The 17169-nt window shown below is 46.0% G+C and overlaps 3 protein-coding genes across 3 annotated transcripts; 2 read left to right on the top strand and 1 right to left on the bottom strand.

Annotated features, from left to right (window-relative positions):
• Nucleotides 1-528: 528 nt before the first annotated feature.
• LOC133928185 (LEAF RUST 10 DISEASE-RESISTANCE LOCUS RECEPTOR-LIKE PROTEIN KINASE-like 2.7) lies at nt 529-2282 on the top strand. Its single transcript, XM_062374425.1, has 2 exons — nt 529-1596; nt 2197-2282. The coding sequence occupies exons 1-2, from the start codon at nt 777-779 to the stop codon at nt 2280-2282; spliced, it is 906 nt and encodes a 301-aa protein (XP_062230409.1). The 5' UTR covers nt 529-776.
• Nucleotides 2283-5496: 3214 nt separating this feature from the next.
• On the top strand, nt 5497-8896 carry LOC133929354 (LEAF RUST 10 DISEASE-RESISTANCE LOCUS RECEPTOR-LIKE PROTEIN KINASE-like 2.1). The gene is made up of 3 exons (XM_062376078.1): nt 5497-6420; nt 7261-7296; nt 7619-8896. The coding sequence occupies exons 1-3, from the start codon at nt 5637-5639 to the stop codon at nt 8677-8679; spliced, it is 1881 nt and encodes a 626-aa protein (XP_062232062.1). The 5' UTR covers nt 5497-5636; the 3' UTR covers nt 8680-8896.
• Nucleotides 8897-8918: 22 nt separating this feature from the next.
• On the bottom strand, nt 8919-9618 carry LOC133929355 (probable non-specific lipid-transfer protein 2). The gene has a single exon (XM_062376079.1). The coding sequence runs from the start codon at nt 9435-9437 to the stop codon at nt 9135-9137; it is 303 nt and encodes a 100-aa protein (XP_062232063.1). The 5' UTR covers nt 9438-9618; the 3' UTR covers nt 8919-9134.
• Nucleotides 9619-17169: the final 7551 nt, after the last annotated feature.

Raw genomic sequence — 17169 nt, 5'->3', positions numbered from 1 at the left:
TTTAGGATTGAGAAGAACTCGCTGGGAATTGATGGGGTTCGGTTGAAACGAACTGATAATTGCAAACTGAAATCTGACCCAGGCCACCGTACATTTTACGGTTAATGCCAGATTCCAAAATTTTCATTTGGGTGAACGGAAACGATGAGGCTATAGCCTATATAATCAGCATTCACGTAAAAAGACCGAATTGCAGTGTTTATAAAGTAGTGTAGACTCATTAAGTCATTATGATACCAACATGATAACATGGGGAAACAGTCTAAGGGGACCAAGACTCGTCCGCTTTAATCCTTTTTCTCACTTTACATACCAGAAACTCGCATGCTTCCTTCGTGTTGGAGTAACAAAAATCTTCAGGTCCCAACTCCCAAACAAACAAGGACAAGCGGACCAAAAAAAAAACGAACAAGGACGAAAAATAATTTGAAACGAGGCGCTCATTTGCCACGAACACGAAACGGGCACGCAGCCATGGATCGAGTCCTCACCGTGCAGGCGGACACGCGCGCGCGCGAGGTCATCGGCCGGTGGCGTGCCACCAGCAACCGAAGACCCAACCGCCCCGTCCCAACCAACCGCGCCCAGGCACGGACCCTCGCTCCGAGACCGGGCAAGTCAAAGTCGTGCACCACCGCAAGAGTTAAGCTTAGCAGGCTGCCCGCCCGCGCGCCGCCACCACCAAACCACCAGATGTATCGGACATTCGAAAGCAACCAATTAAGCTAAGTATTCGTCGAGACAGCCGTGTCAGTGTGCGTAATTCTCAATTGCGCATGCTTCGCTTCCTCCTCATCGCCGTCTCCCTCGCTGCTTCAGGCGGCGCGCCCGCGGTCGCCGGCGAGACTTACTACAACGCCAGCATGTGCCGGACGTCCTTCGCGTGCGGCGACAACGTCGACGTCCACTACCCGTTCTTCCTCGCCAACGCAACCAGGTCCATCGAGGGGTACACGGCCTACTCCTACTGCGGGTACCCCGGCATGGCGATCACCTGCGAGGGCGGCCGCGCGACCCTGCGGCTCAAGGGCGACAACTACACCGTCCTCAACATCAACTACGGCAACCACACCGTCACGGTCGCCGACGCGGACGTGCTGAGCGGCGGCGACTGCCCGAGGGTGACCCACAACGTCACCGTCCCGCCGGACACGTGGCTCAACTTCTCGGCAACGGCCAACGAGAACCTTGTCTTCTTCTACGACTGCGTCTTCACGCCGGCGACGCCCCAGCCGACGTACATCGATCCGATCAACTGCACCAGTTTCCCGGAAGGGAAGAGGATTTCTTTCGTGGCGGCGCAGCCCGTCGTGCGGGCGCAGGAGGAGTGGCCGGTCTGGGCGCGGGCGTGCAAGCCGATGGTCGTCGTGCCGGTGCTGAGAGACTGGCTCCTGAGCCCCGACCCCGAGTATTTGCCGCGGCTGAACAACGATTGGTACGGGCAGGTGCTGAAGCAGGGGTTCCAGCTGAGCTGGGACCCGAGTGCGGGGCCGTGCTACGTGTGCGAGGACTCCAAGGGGCAGTGCAGCTACAACCAGATCGGCGAGTTCGTCGGCTGCCAGTGCTCCGACGGCCGCCTGCGCCTCCCGGGTTGCGGTAACTCTCTCTCGGTCTCTCTGTTACAAACGTATTTACTTACTTTTTTTTCTTACGTAACTTCACAGACAGACGTGCAAATTTGCATTGTGTCATGTCAAAGTACGACTATATTACAGTACTATATTACATGACCACTTGGGATTTTACAATGACATCATGCGTACTTGTAGCAGGATCAAGCAAAAATTATTGTTTTCGGCTCAACTTAGAGTTTGTTTGGTTGAACTAATGTTTTTTCAAAAATTGATTTTAAAAGTTGTTATTGAAAAGTTATTTAAAAAATTGCTTTTAATTGACTTTTGCTTTTAAAAAATTGCTTATTATATATATATATATATATATATATATATATATATATATATATAAAATACATCTTATAACATCATCCCTTAAAAACTATAAAAATTTCTCCAAACCAGTTCCTGGCTTCTTATAATAATAACAGCTTTTATTTCTCAGAAACTATTTCCAAAAACAAACTATTTAATTCAGTTTTCTGTTTCTAAATAGAATAAATTAGCAAAAACTGAATCAAGCGTGCCCTTAGTCCAGTAGCATTCTCTCATTTGCTTTTTGGCTCTTCTAATTTGTCTGTAGCTCGGGTGACAAGGTACCAGGATGGTACCGAGCCGGCCGTGGTTCGAACCCCGGTCTCGCATGGGGCCGAGCATCTACTCGATTAGTCAAATCATAAGTAGAAACGGAAATGGCCGATCAGGATTTTAGCGTTTGGATAGTTTTGGCTCGTCTTTGGTCCCGTAGTCTCTAATGAGGCAAGGTGCTAAAGCATGGGTAGTGATATCAATGGGGATCCGATTTCTCGCGGAGAATTCCCTTATTAGCGGGTGGGGATGTGAAGATTTTGTCAATCACAGGGATATAAATGGTATAAATTATATCTTCGTCGGATCTAGCAGGGACGGGTATGGGAAAACATTCCTCATCCCTGTTTTCTCGCAGGGATCTGTTTCGACCCAGCGGTGGTGGTCCAGGCGTGCGCGATCGGCCCAGGCGGGCGCTAGCGTGTAGCCCAGCCAAGCACGGCCTGGCGCCGTGGTATGGTGCGGATCGGCTCAGTGAGTAGCCTCAGCCCAGTGGGCTGTCTCGGTCCAGATGGACGGAGACAGTGATGGAAAGAAAATAGTCCCCGCGAGCAGAAACAGGGATAGAGAATTTTCCTTCGTGCGAGAACGGGGATAGAGATACATTCCCCGATAAGAAATTCTCCGTTAACATCCCTAAGCATGGGTTCCAGCTGATCCGGGACCCGAGCGCGGGCCGTGCTATGTGTGCTAGGAGTCCAAAGGGCAGTGCAGCTATAGCAGCCAGAGCGTCAAGTTCCTCGGCTGCTTGTGCTCCGATGGCCGCGTGCGCAGCCCGGACTGCGGTAAGTCTGGTACAAACTGGTTCATTTTATTTTTGACTCTCAAGATAAATTTTGAATCAGGACTCTGTTGTATTCGTATTTGCATAATTGCATCGTGCCAGCAACCCACCCACCGACCCTAATTGCATCCTGCCACCCAAAAACCACCACCCTAGCAGGGTTCAAAAAACCGTCGGTAATCGCTCAAAAATCGCGGTTACCGACCTTCCCGGTCCGGTCCGATTTCAAAAACCGCTCGGTAACCGAAATTTGAATTCAAAAAATTCGAAAAAATAAAAAAAATTCAAAAAAATTCAAAAAAAAATCTTAAAAAAAACTAGACACAATTCTAAGAACTTCTGTGAAAAAAAATTTCAAAAATAATGTCGTTTGCATCATATTCTATAGGGAGAAAATTTGAAAAAAATGAAAAAAAATTGAAGCGTGCGGCTCAATTATTAACTCACGTTAAGGAAAAGTGTAACATGCAAACACATATTTTTCTTGTATAAAACGTATTTTAAGAGAACCTTTAAAATTGATTTCACTTTATTTAGAGTTTTATTAAATTCTCTATGATTTTTACAAAGTTCACAAGCATAAAGTGAATATGTTAAGAAACATCACTGTAATTAATTTTTTCATGTCTACTATTATTTTTTCTACGTAAATCATAATATAAATAAGCTAATGAAAGTGGTTTCACTAATTTTTAAGGTGTGATGGGTCAGTTATGAATTAATCTAGTCGCAACACATTTACACAATCATGCATGTTACAATAACTAATTCATGAGTTTATATATTTTTAAAAGATATAGGATCATGTAAGAAGACTAACAAAATTAGTTTCATGATTTTTGGATTAGCAAAGAGTAAACTATGCATTTACCTTGGTTTAACAAATAAAATTTCTCACAGAAAATTTTGAACTTTTTTATGAGTATAAATACTTTTATCATGTAGATCATGTTACAAGGAAGCCAACAAAATTTGTTTCACTTGATTTGAAGCTCGGATGAATTAGTTATTGATTTTACAAGATTGAACCCTTTTTTAGGTTTTTTGTTGAACTGCGCTGAAATTCGATAAAACCGCTCGATAAATCGAGAAAACCGAGCGGTTACCGAGCCAAACTGCTCGGTAACCGACCGAATCAAAAATGCGAGAAAATCGCTCGGTAACCGACCCAAACCGCTCGGTAACCGACCCAAACCGCTCGGTTACCGAGAGGGCAAAAACATGATTTTTTCGCAAAAATTTAAAATTTGCCGAATGAATTTTCTCCGAATTTTTTTGAATTTTTGACCGGTAATCACGGTTACCGCGGTTTTTCGGTTACCGCCGGAGGTCGGTTACCTCCGATCGGTAACGTGAACCATGCACCCTAGTGGACGTCGGCGTTCTTGCCGTACTCGAAGGACTTCTGGCACATGCTGGCGTTGTAGGGCATCTCCCCGATGGCGCTGGGCGCGCCGCCAGAAGCGGCGACGGAGACGGCGACGAGAAGGCAGAGGCGGACGAGGACGAGGAGCGGCATGGCGCGATTGAGAATCAATCCGTGATAAACAGAATAAATTCGTTAGAATAAATACGCTATACGATCAGTCCATGTTTTCTTATTGGGTTGACGATCTTTCAGATTTCAGTCAATGAAGAATCGATGTTCACAAATTTTGCCCAAGTCCGACGTTCGAAGAATATGCCGTACCAGCAGAGCACTCCGTTGAAGTGTTCAACACAGGTTGAAGCACTGGTCATTCCACTCCTTCGAGATATACCGTGTAACCGGGGATATGCATTCCAGAAGTCTTCTGAGTTTTTTTTCTCTACGCAAGGGAGCTACGTATTATTATATTAAAAAAATAATTTAGTTCGATTATAACACAATCCCACCGTAGTGGCTCACACAGGGCTCCACATGATTATTAGATTACTCCTAGTGCAAAAAATTTTACTTGTCTATGTCTTCTATATCAGTTAGATACAAATATAGATATCAACCTCATAATACGTAATGTCTAATAGTGGGGCTCAATCAATAAATGTAGGCATAGCTCGTAGACACTCTTCCTTTACCCCAATGCATTGTTTTACTTATGTCTTATTTCTTGGATTATGTGATCAAACTCTAATGCAACTTTTATGCTATATCTATGTGTTGGATTTTATATCAAGTTAATGTCTTATGAAAGACACTACATTCTTTTCTCTCTTCTCTTAATTACTTGTCACACCACCTTTTATCCTATGTGACTATCTAATTAATATCAATACATTGTACAACATGGAACATTGTATGCTTATCGTACGATGTGCCACACTTGTTCATACGCGTTGTACTTGTATGCTTTTCTACTCCTTCCCGGTCCTCTCGTTCTAGAGAAAGGCAAGAGGCTCTTTGACCAATTGACCTTGTCCTCATTGTACCGAATTTCTTCAGATCGAGCCGTCAGGGAAGGAAAAAAACAACCCAATCCATTAAAAAGTCTCAACGCCCCGACACCATGTTCTGTTTACCGAACTCTTCTCACTTCTCAGCCATCTATCTTGACCTGTGATAATGAACCATGACCATTGCAACGACTAAAAGTAGCAGCACACTCGTCTAGTATTCTGATCATTCATATATCTTGCTCCTCTCCTAGGCTCGTCCCCTTCTCCCCCTTGAAATGGAGCCTTCAGAACAAATGCATCACCTGCATTTAGCACCACTCCTCTTCACCCTACTTCTCTCACCAGTGCCACCCTGCAAGCCACAACCCGATGCCTTCTTCCGGTACAGCAATTGTACTCCAACACCATACCAGTGCGGATCAGTCAAGTTCGACGTCGGTTACCCGTTCTCGGTGAACGGCGTGGACCGGCCGGACTACTGCTCGTTCCCCGGGTACCGCCTCTCCTGCACAAACGACAAGCTGGTGATCGACACGAATTCCACCGGGTTCCAGGTCACGAGCGTCGACTACGACAACCTCCTCCTCACCATCATCGACCAGGGTCTAGCCGAAGAGACGTGCCTGCAGCCCTACCGGAACACCACCATCAACGACACCATGTTCATGTACACCGACCGTGACCAGTTCCTGACGGTGTACATCAACTGCAGCGCCAAATCATCGTCGATTCCTTTTGCGTATGATATATTCTCGTGCTTGTCTGGGGGCCGCTCCTACTATGTGCTGGATAATGGCACGTTGGCGCCGGATCAGCTGGGATCATGTAGCTCAACTCTGGTTCTTCCATACAACTCGACGATGGCGGGCTCGCTGGCTGCCGGAAATTCCAGCCTTGGGGATGCGATAAAAGGCGGTTTCACGGTGAAGTGGAAGGCGGGCATGGGGTGGTGTGGAGTCTGTAGGTATTCCGGAGGGATCTGCGGATATAATGGTAGCTATCCTAGTGATCAGATATGTTTCTGCCCTGATGGTCCATCTATTGGGTCATGTTCTTCAGGTATATTCTGCCTTAAAAATCAAACTTTTGAACAGACTCAAGATTGATATCAAGGCTGCTATGTAGTTATTTTGTTTTTATTAGGAGGCTAGCCTTTGATAGAATGTAGTCTGGTCGTGCTATTTGGACTCTATCCGTTTGGTCTAGTACATATTATACAGGTAAAAATTCTAACTGATGATGCGTTGTTCTGACCTGAATATATATCAGGAGCTCCCATCTGGTTATCGGATTCAACCTTTGATCGTAACATCAGGACATGATATCTTTGGCTCAGGGTGCATTTGACATGGTTCAAATGACCCAAAGTTGCTTATGCTACCTGAATTGAGAATTCAGATATCTCTTGAATTGGTCTCTTGCTTTGTCTTCGGATTTTTTTTTTCTTCTTTGATGTTGACACTTCACCTTGTTTGCATATCATTTGTTGACTAGAAGATTAAGGAGTACAGAAGAATTAATTTAGCTAAGCTCACGGCACAAGGCAAACCGAGTACCCTCCACCTAGAACCTTTCCTGAAATCCTACTTTCCTCATCTCACACGATGCGAAATGTCCTAATTAAGAAAAAAAGATGAAAAGAAGAACCGTACCTTGATAAATTTTAGCAAAAGGTTTTTTAGTTTTGTTTTCTAAAAGCAGGTTTTATGTCCATTTGGTCAAATATTTAGGTAACAAGTAGTAGATACAAACAAAGGACCTAACTAAGAATAAGATAAAATTGTAACAGGCTTGAATTGCAATATAATATAACATGACCCCGATTAGGATTTTTTTTGAACTTAATTACTAATAAACTTGGTTTGTACACTGTTATAATTCTTTTTCCTGGTTTTGCAGGGCTGAAGAAGTCGAGCAAGAAATCGATTGCAATAGGTAATTCTAAAACGTCTGTCCACTTTGCCAGTAAGGCAGTAATACTGAAATCTTGCATGGATATGAACTGTAAAACTCAAATCTTTGCCAATAATACTGAAATCACTGTATGTTTCTCTCTTTTGGCTCGTTTGTGTGCTTCCATTTGCATCTCTCTATATGCCTATTCTTTTTCCAGTTTCATTGTATCTTATTTACATTGATAAGAATTTACAGATTACATGTTGTGTCACATCCTTATGACTTTTATAGTGATAAGAACTTACAAATTACAAGTTGTGTCACATCCTTATGACTTTTGTACTGTTTAATGTTCTTGCAGGTATAGTGTCAGCTGTCTCTTGTACAGTTTTACTGTTGCTGCTCCTTTCTATGTGTGCTCTATACCATAAGAAATTCCACGGCGCAATGTCCTGGAAAGGGGGATCGAAACACGCTCCAAGCATTGAATCATTCTTGCAAAAGCATGAAGCTCAGCACCCAAAGAGATATACTTATTCAGAAGTGAAAAGAATGACCAAATCCTTCTCGCACAAGCTAGGCCAAGGCGGCTTTGGTACTGTTTATAAGGGTAATCTGCCAAATGGGCGTGAGATAGCAGTGAAGCTTCTCAAGAACTCCAAGGATGATGGGCAGGAATTCATGAATGAGGTAGCAAGCATCATGAGAACTTCTCATGTTAATGTTGTGACTTTGCTAGGGTATTGTCTCCAAGGATCAAAAAGATCTCTTATCTACGAGTACATGCCTAATGGTTCACTCGAAAGATTTGCATTTGGACAAAACTCTGAAGGGGAAAACTCACTAAGTTGGGAGAAATTGTTTGATATTACAGTTGGCATTGCTCGTGGGCTTGAATATCTTCATCGAGGATGCAGTACTCGTATCGTGCATTTTGATATTAAACCCCACAATATCCTACTGGACCAAGATTTTTGTCCAAAGATCTCTGATTTTGGATTGGCAAAATTGTGCATGACAAAAGCGAGTATTATCTCTATTGATGGTGCAAGGGGAACCATCGGCTACATTGCCCCAGAGGTCTTCTCACAGCAATTTGGACAAATAAGTACCAAGTCCGATGTCTATAGTTACGGGATGATGGTCCTTGAGATGGTTGGAGCAAGGAAGAACATCAATAGGAGTTCAGAGGTCAGTAGCAAATATTTTCCTCAATGGGTTTATGAGCATTTGGATGAATATTGTACTGTCAATGCTGGTGAGATCAGTGTTGATACTGAGCTTGTCAGAAAGCTGATATTAGTCGGATTGTGGTGCATACAGTTGCAGCCTAACAACCGGCCTTCAATGACTAGAGTAGTTGAAATGTTGGAAAGCAGGGCAAATGATCTGCAGATTCCACCACAAAGTCTCTTGTGTTGAAGGCTTCAGCTTCAGTTTTAGTTTGTCCGTATTCCTGTACCATGTAACTGGAACTCCAACCAACAAGACGTACTGCAAACGTGCTTTGTACTCTAAAACGTGCTTTGAACTCATACTACTGGTACGAATCTTTTGTGCATTTGCATTTGAGCGAGACTAGCAAAGAATTAGCAACTCAAAGTGGCCAAACTTTTATTTGTGTAACATTTACTTCGTACATATACGGAATACATGACAAGTATCCATGATATATCAAGTCTGCAGAGCAGAACTCACACCATACCAAGTACTAAAGTACCGTGTCTTAATTTATTCTTAAGTATTAATAACTCGAAGCAGAACACTCATTTATTAGTACCAAATCACACGACATATGGCAGCTAGCAATACCAAGCCATGGCATCCGTCTACTTGCATGAGTGCACGTGTGCGAGAGAGAGAACGAACACAGGCACTCAGCACCTGGGCAGGGGAACCTTGCAGGCGGTGAAGACCTTCTTGCCGTTGGGGGAGTTGATGTAGCGCTGCATGTTGGGGTCCTTCTTGTACCGGCAGAAGCAGCTCGCCGGGTGCGCCTTGAGCCTCGCGCAGCATGCGCCCGTCGGCGCCGCGTTCCCAACGATCGCGGGTGCGCATGGGGTCAGCTGCGTCGGGGTGCACGTCGTCGCGGCGCCCGCGCCTGGGGAGAGGCTCAGCACGGCGCCTGACACCGTGAGCGCCACCAGAAAGAGCACGAGGGACGCCTTGCTCGCTGCCATGTTAGGAGGATCGGATGAAATCGCAGTTGCCGGCCTGATGGACTGATCTCGGAACAGCGAAAGACGATGGTGTGTGTTGCGGGGAGTGGGGGAGTGATCTGTGGTGTATTTATAGGCCTCGCAGTAGGTGAAGCGCGGCGTAAGCACTGGGCAACAGAGTTCATCACCCCCATCGATCACGCGGGCGCGCCGTAGGAAAGCTCGAGCCCTGGTCAAGTTTGGTACGTGAGAAGCGAAGATCGCATCGCGGAAGCATCAAGCATGCACTGGACGACTGACACACTACGGCTCCACTACCGGCCGAGTTCATTGCGCATCTGTGTACATGGCTCTTACGGATTCGGCGCGTGCAGAACCAAAGGGTACGGACCGGGGTGATGTGTTAAACTTTTTCGTTTTTCCGTATGAACAGGACGATCCTTTTCTGGAGAGATAAGTCATAAGAGCTTAGTGGGATGGGGTTAGTAGAACGGGGAGAATGCATCATGAGTTTGCTGAACCGATGGAGGGAGGCAAAAGTGGGTCGCAGCGGCGTCCACTGCTGGGTTACACGTAGTAGAGTTCATGCATGCGCACCCGGAGCTCCGGCTAACTTTCTTTGGACGGCAAGCATGCAAGAGAGCATGCTATATAGTTTCAATTCATCGAAGCTCAGGGCCTCGGAGTCATCGGGATAGCGTGACTGACGTGATCATGGATCAGCATTTCGACATCACTCGTCATTGTGCAAGTATTTGAATCCAAATCCTCGAGATTTAGTTTAGATTAAACTACATCTTAAATTTCCTTGAGCAATCTACTAATCGATCCAAAGAGGGATTTGTGTTACCATATTGTTTTTTTAAACGAATGTGTTACCATATTGTTAGTCTCAAAATTACAGATCATTAATCTCCCTTTACACAAATCTTATATTTACCAATTGGAGACTCTTTTGGTGCCTTCATATTAATCCTAGAAAAATTCTAGAAATCCCTGTAAAAAAGCAAAACATCCAACCGTCGAATTAATTGATTGACTAACTGTAATCATAGATCAACAACCAGACGAAACAACATAGAATATTAAAAAACAAATTATAGAGTCCAGCCTCAAGACTACTTCTTATCTTGTCTTTCCTTCTTTTTTTAGATACCCTTTATCCAACAATGTTACGTTATCAAACTCTAACTTAGTTACGTTAGCAATCAACACACTTTTCCAAATCAATTAAAATATATCAATTAAATATGCGTGTAATCAAACATTATAAAATTAAAACAACAGAACGCAAACTATTATAGATTATCACATAGAAATAATATCAAAGAATTTATAGATGAGGTACGGTGACAACATTGAAAATAATAATAGTTTCAAAATATGAAGAAACAAATAAAAATCAATTTGCATAACACATAAAATAAAAATTATAAATTAGATCTATTCACAAATAATAAACATGATTCCAATATTATGAACAAAATTGCATTTATATTTTACATTCTAATATTTAAATATAAATAACTAATGTATTTTAGCATACAACTATTATTAACATAAATATATATAATTCAGCCGTAAGCTAAATTTCTAACCTGTGCAGTCGCACGGATTAATACGCTAGTGAAGATTAATCACTACCTGCCAGTTCCACCTAAATTGTGAGGCTTCAGATTGGCCCGAAATGGGTTAACCCCGACTTGAAGGCATGTCCACCTCTCGATCTAGGTCCTCACCAATCTATGATAATGTACTATTAGAAGTTCGCTCTACCTTCCATAGATTCTTGGCTCAGCCACAATCGAGTTAAACTTGTTCATCGGATGTGCAGTTTTTTAAAAAAATATATATATGAAAACAACCTGTTTTTTTATGTTAGATATTGGTGTTGGAGCACAAAGACGTGCCCAAACAGATAGGACGAGAGCCTCCTCCATCGAGGGGCTCAAGCTTAGAGATGAACCTGTGAGATGGAGAGAGAAAGAGAGAGAGATAGAAACATCACTTTTGTAATGGGGAAAAACCTTCGAGGGCCCTCCTCTCTTGCCCTTTGAGGGCTTATTTATACAGAGAAGGGGCTGGAGAAATTACCAATCTGTCCCTAAGATATTATGTTACAATCATATGTATAGAGGAGTATTTTTGGTATTTTATCTCTTTACATACCACGTGGTGGCTGAGACACTATGATATCTATAATAATACCGCACTGTGTCGTATAAATATCTCCAGGCTAGGGTGTTCCCCCAACAGTACCCCTTCATTCGCTGGCTCCGAGGTTCTGAGGGGCGAGCGAATGAATCAGAGAACTAGCTCCAGTGCTGCCTTAGAGTTAGGATATCCTGAACAGCTTCCCGTCCTTGTAGAACCTCTCAGTGATGGCCGCAAGCAGCGATGGTGAGGTTTGAAGGAGGTGACCTAGTCCGGAGCCCCATGACGATGCTCGACGGAGGCGAGGCCTGCCGGAGCATCGCGGTGAAGCTAGAGACGAAGTCGAAGGCGAGGCTAAGGGGCGTGATGGAGGCACAGCCATCCGGAGCCCCCGATGGCGAAAGCCGGAGGCGGAGTCACTGATGAGGTTGAGGCAGCCCGTTACCCCCTCAGCAGTGGATGCCGAAGGTGGAGTCATCGGCGAGGCTAAGAGGGGTGATGGAGGCGGAGATGAAGTCGACGACACGGCCGAGGGGGCAGTCTGCTACCCCCTTAGCGGTGGACGCGGCGAGGCTTGATGGAGGTAGGACCGTTCGGAGCCTGGCAAAGTGAGCTGGAGACAGAGTCGATGATGCGGGTGACAGAGGCGGAACCGTCCGAAGCGTGGCGGAGTGAGCCGGAGACAAAGTCTATGATGCGGCCGAGGGGGCAGTCTGCTACCCCCCTCAGTGGTGGGCGCGGTGAGGCTTGATGGAGGCAGGGCCGTCCGGAGCCTAGTGGCGTGACCCGGAGACGAAGTCGATGACGCGGCCAATGGGGTAATCTGCTACCACCTTAGTGGTGGACGCAGTGAGGCTTGACGTTGGCAGGGCCATCCGGAGCTTGGTAGCGTGAGCCGGAGACGAAGTCGATGACGCGGCTAAGGGGGCAGTTTGCTACCCCCTCAGCGGTGGACGCGGTGAGGCTTGACAGAGGCATGGCTGTCCGGAGCCTAGCGGTGTGAGCTGGAGACGAAGTTGATAACGCGGCTGGGAGGGCAGTCTGCTACCCCATCAACGGTGGACGCGGCGAGGCTTGATGGAGGAAGGGCCGTTTGGAGCTTGGTGGTGTGAGCTGGAGACGGAGTCGACGATGCGGGTGATAGAGGCGGAGCCTTCCGAAGCCCCCGGCGGCAGAAGCCGGAGACGGAGTCGATGACGCAGCCGATAGGGGCAGCCTGCTACCCCCTTAGCGGTGGATGCAGAGAGGCTTGACGGAGGCAGGGCCGTCAGGAGCTTGGCGGTGTGAGCCAGAGATGAAGGCAACAACGCGATCGAGGGGGCAGTCTGCTACAACCTCAGCGATGGACGCAGCGAGGCTTGACGGAGGTAGGGCTGTCCGGAGCCTGGCGGCGTGAGCTGCAGACAGAGTCAGAGATGTCCAAATGGGCCATTCGGGCCGACCCAGTATGGGCCCAGCTCGGCACAGCCCGGCTATGGCACGGCCCGAACAGCCCAGCTACTGTAACGGGTCGTGTCGTGCCGGCCTAGGCACGATTTCGGACCGGCGGCACGGTCGGCCTGGCGGGCATGGTGCCACAGGCGGCCCGTCGACACAGCCAGCTCAAAAAATAAAAAAATAGCTACAAAATTAAAAAATAGATAGAAAATAGATAAAAATATAGAAAATAGATAAAAAAAATAGCTACAAAATTAAAAATATATATAGAAAATAGAAAATAGTCGGGCCCATGTGTGCCGGGCCGGATCATGCTGGGCCGTGCCGGGTCCGTGCCGACCTGACTCAGCCGGACCGTGGCGTGCGCTCAGCCAGGCCGTGCCGTGCGCTCAGCCCAGGCACGGCCTGTGGCCTCGTGCCGTGCCGTGCCTGGGCCATACCTACAGTGTCATGTCTTGGGCCGGCCCAGTAAGCACGACCCATTTGGACATCTTTAGATGGAGTCGACTATGCGGGTGATGGAGGCAGAGCCGTCCGGAACCCCCGGCGGCGGAAGCCGGAGATAGAGTCGATGACACGGCAGATGGGGGAAGTCTGCTACCCCCTCAACGGTGGACACGGTGGGGTCATCGGAGGCTGGGCCGTCTGGAGCCTCCCGTGGTGGTAGCCAGAGATGGGGTCGATCTCAATTCTCGCACCAGTCGTGTGCAGGATCGATCAAGCCTTTTGGCTCCCTGACTTCTCGCCCCCCTCGCGCCTTTCGGCCGCAAGCGGGCAGAGGGCACGTTTTATTAGCGCTATTGTCATGGCTTTAGCCAAGACAAGGAAGCTCCTAGGGCGGTTATACCACATGTGAGTATATGTACATGTATGTATGTATGTATGTATAAAATTGTACTGTGCTGACTTCACCTTTTGCCTTACAATTTTGGTTGCATCAACGCTTCTTTTGTCTCCCCTATCCCGGCTCCGTCGCATTCTGCGGTTGCTACCGACCCGAGGGTGCGATTTTTTAGGGGTGCTTAGTTGCGTTGGGTGTGAGCAGAGCTAAACTCTTCGTTGGCTAGTGGTTCGATGCGACTTTTTCGGCGTGGAGGCTATGCCTTCAAGATACCGAGGGTCCATACCTCTCTGGCATGTAGCCAAAGGGTCCATACCTCTCCCATATGGGGAGGGTTCACACCTCTCTGGCACGTAGGCTATGCCTTAAAAGATACCGGAGGGTCCATGTCCTTGCCAGCACGGAGGCTATGCCTCCAAGATGCCGGTGGGGCCATACCGCTCCGGCACGTAGGCAATGCCTTAAAGATGCCAAAGGGTCCATATCCTCACCAACATGGAGGCTATGCCTTCAAGATGCCGGTGGGGTCATACCTCTCCGGCACGTAGGCAATGCCTTAAAGATGCCGGAGGGTTCATGTCCACGCTGGCACGGAGGCTATGCCTTCAAGATGTTGGTGCGTTTTGACCGCTCCATCACGTAGGCAATGTCTTAAAAATGCCGAAGGATTTTCATGTCCACACCGTCACGAAGGCTATGCTTTCAAGATGCCAGTGGGTTTTTGCCGCTCTGGCACGTAGGCAATGCCTTAAATATGCTGGAGGGTTCATGTCCACATCGGCGGAGGCTATGCCTTCAAGATGTCGGTGGCTCCGGCACGTAGGCAATGCCTTAAAGATGCCAGAGGGTCCATATCCACGCCACCACGGAGGCCGTGCCTTCAAGATGCCGGTGGGGCCATACCGCTCCAGCACGTAGGCAATACCTTAAAGATGCCAGAGGGTTTTCATGTTCACGCTAGCACGGAGGCTATGCCTTCAAGATGCCGGTAGGTTTTTAAGACATCTCCATTGCGGAGATTTTTAATTGCTATGCACTATTTGAGTAAAGGTATAACTTAAGTTTTATAGTCTATCGTTGTCAGCAAATAGCTAGTTGCAGCATAAGTTATGACTAGGTCAGACGGCTATTCTTAGCATATGCCAAATCAAGATATAACTTTAAGTTTTGCTATCTACTATTGTCTATGAACAACTAATTGCAGTAGATAATATCCCTAGCTCAAACGGTTATTTGCACCATGCACTAATGGACAAGAACAACAAAAATTAAGCACCCCCTAATTGTTAGCTCTACCTACAGCAACTCTCACGATCTGGGCGCTATCTCACACGAACTCGACTCACGTGACACTGGAACTCATGCAAACCGAGGAAGAGGATGAACAGTCGAAGAGATTGATTTTGCGCTGCTCTACCTCACATCTTGCAGTGGGTTTTCTCTTCTATTTATATGCGATCAAAACAAACAGAGAGGTGCGCCATGATCCCGATTCTACCACACCATCCCACGGACTCGCGATCATGGCGATATCCCATGCAGCTGCATGAGTGCACAAGTCGCACAATGTGCAGCGACTCTAACAAACTCTGACAGACTCTAATTGCCTAACTGAACTACTCTATGGAATCGGCCACATAAATGCATGCTCTGACCCACGACTAACTCCGGCCTCACCACGAACGCAGCGTGACTTGGGTCACATGCAATAACAGACTTAACCGGGCAACATGATTACAACTAACAAATCACCCCCTAATTATAATGCCATGACTCAACCTAGATGACGTCAATCTTTGGGCATAGATCCTCTACTCAGCTCGACAAGAGGCCTCCAACACATGCATGGCTAGTTTCAATGACACATACGTGCACTCACCTCCTGGCTTTCGATCCGCTCTCTACTCACTGCCGATCCGGGCACTACGCCATGTTGCAAAACTTCGCTATCTTGAACTCTAGCCCTCTCAATGTTACAATGACATGTGAATACAACTAACATGTAACTAATGGACAAGAACAACAAAAATTAAGCACCCCCAATCCCCTTAAACTTGTTGCAATTATTTCAGCATCTTCTCATCGGCTTCAAAGTAGCGCCGGGTCGTCGTCGGCATCCGCCATAATGAGATGTGCCTCATTCTTCTTCTTCGACACATCACATTTCTTTTCCCAAGAGTAGTGCAGTGGTATGAGATGTGTAGTGGAAGAGAAGGGTGAAAAGTTGCTGGAAACTACAAGGCGCAAAATGGGGCTTCTAGGTGGTGTGAAAACCACTTTGACGTTGATGAAATCTAGCAGGCGTGCACATACTGGATGAAACTTTGTAACCGCCTTGTAGTGATATTTCAGGCGACACACCATGGGCGTATGTTAAGTATTTCACGGACATGGCAACAAGGAATTCACGACTCATGGGGAAAGCTGGACAACCTCTACAGAATGTAAAATCTGATATATGAGTCGTGCTCACAGCCACGAGAGACTTGAATCCTCACATGATTAGATGAATGAGTTTGGTTTGGTTGGTTGGTTTGGGAACTTGATGTGGGATTCAGGGAGTTGGGAAACCCATGGAAATATTTTTAGAAGTTGAAAGTCTAGTGATGATTCACCTAATTAAAAAGGATTGCTTTTATAACTCTTTCGTGAGCATAGTTGGTATTTATGCAAATTTAACTTGTTATAGCATGTCCCTTTATTTAAGCTTGTATGCTATTTATTTTTCACACTTGCGGAGTACGACACGTACTCATACTTGCTATATCCAAATATACATCAAACGTTGCTCAGACAATGAAGAAGAACCATACTACTACGTCGATGAAGATGAAGATTGCTAGGCTGGTGGACCCCGATCAATTGCCTATGAAAGATAGGAGCTTCGCTATGTTTAGTTTATATGCTTAGTTAAAGATTTTGGAGTCTATGGGCTATGTTTAGTTTATATGCTTAGTTAAAGATTTTGGAGTCTATCTATTTTATTTAAGTTAAACGTTATAATAATGACATTGTGTGTGATACATTGATAAAGTCGATGTATGTATGAAACTTGATCCTGATATATATGTGATTTACATCTAATTTTATTTCTTTATAAAATCGGGTGTGATAACTTGTCACTTTTGAGTTTTGACCATATGGCTCCAAAGCAACCATTTTGTTGCTTACTATGATTAGAGTGTCCTTAGCAAATGAGCACACTGATCAAATATTTTTCTTTTCACAGCCCATTGCTTGGAAATGGGGATATGGTACCCAACGAAAAATCATGCATCCACTGACACGTATTTGTGGACAAATAAAGTGATCAATAGTACT

Source organism: Phragmites australis, chromosome 9 (genome assembly GCF_958298935.1).
Source record: "Phragmites australis chromosome 9, lpPhrAust1.1, whole genome shotgun sequence".
Taxonomy (NCBI): Eukaryota; Viridiplantae; Streptophyta; class Magnoliopsida; order Poales; family Poaceae; genus Phragmites; species Phragmites australis.
This window is presented reverse-complemented; position numbering and strand designations above follow the sequence as displayed.

What these genes read in the sequence shown, in the direction of transcription:
- LOC133928185 (XM_062374425.1), top strand. Translation starts at nt 777, where the DNA reads ATGCTTCGCTTCCTCCTCATCGCCGTCTCCCTCGCTGCTTCAGGCGGC. An exon ending in CCTGCGCCTCCCGGGTTGCG is followed by an intron (nt 1,597 to 2,196) that starts GTAACTCTCTCT and finishes ATTTGTCTGTAG; the next exon opens with CTCGGGTGACAAGGTACCAG.
- LOC133929354 (XM_062376078.1), top strand. Translation starts at nt 5,637, where the DNA reads ATGGAGCCTTCAGAACAAATGCATCACCTGCATTTAGCACCACTCCTC. An exon ending in TATTGGGTCATGTTCTTCAG is followed by an intron (nt 6,421 to 7,260) that starts GTATATTCTGCC and finishes CTGGTTTTGCAG; the next exon opens with GGCTGAAGAAGTCGAGCAAG. An exon ending in CAAGAAATCGATTGCAATAG is followed by an intron (nt 7,297 to 7,618) that starts GTAATTCTAAAA and finishes ATGTTCTTGCAG; the next exon opens with GTATAGTGTCAGCTGTCTCT.
- LOC133929355 (XM_062376079.1), bottom strand. Translation starts at nt 9,437, where the DNA reads ATGGCAGCGAGCAAGGCGTCCCTCGTGCTCTTTCTGGTGGCGCTCACG.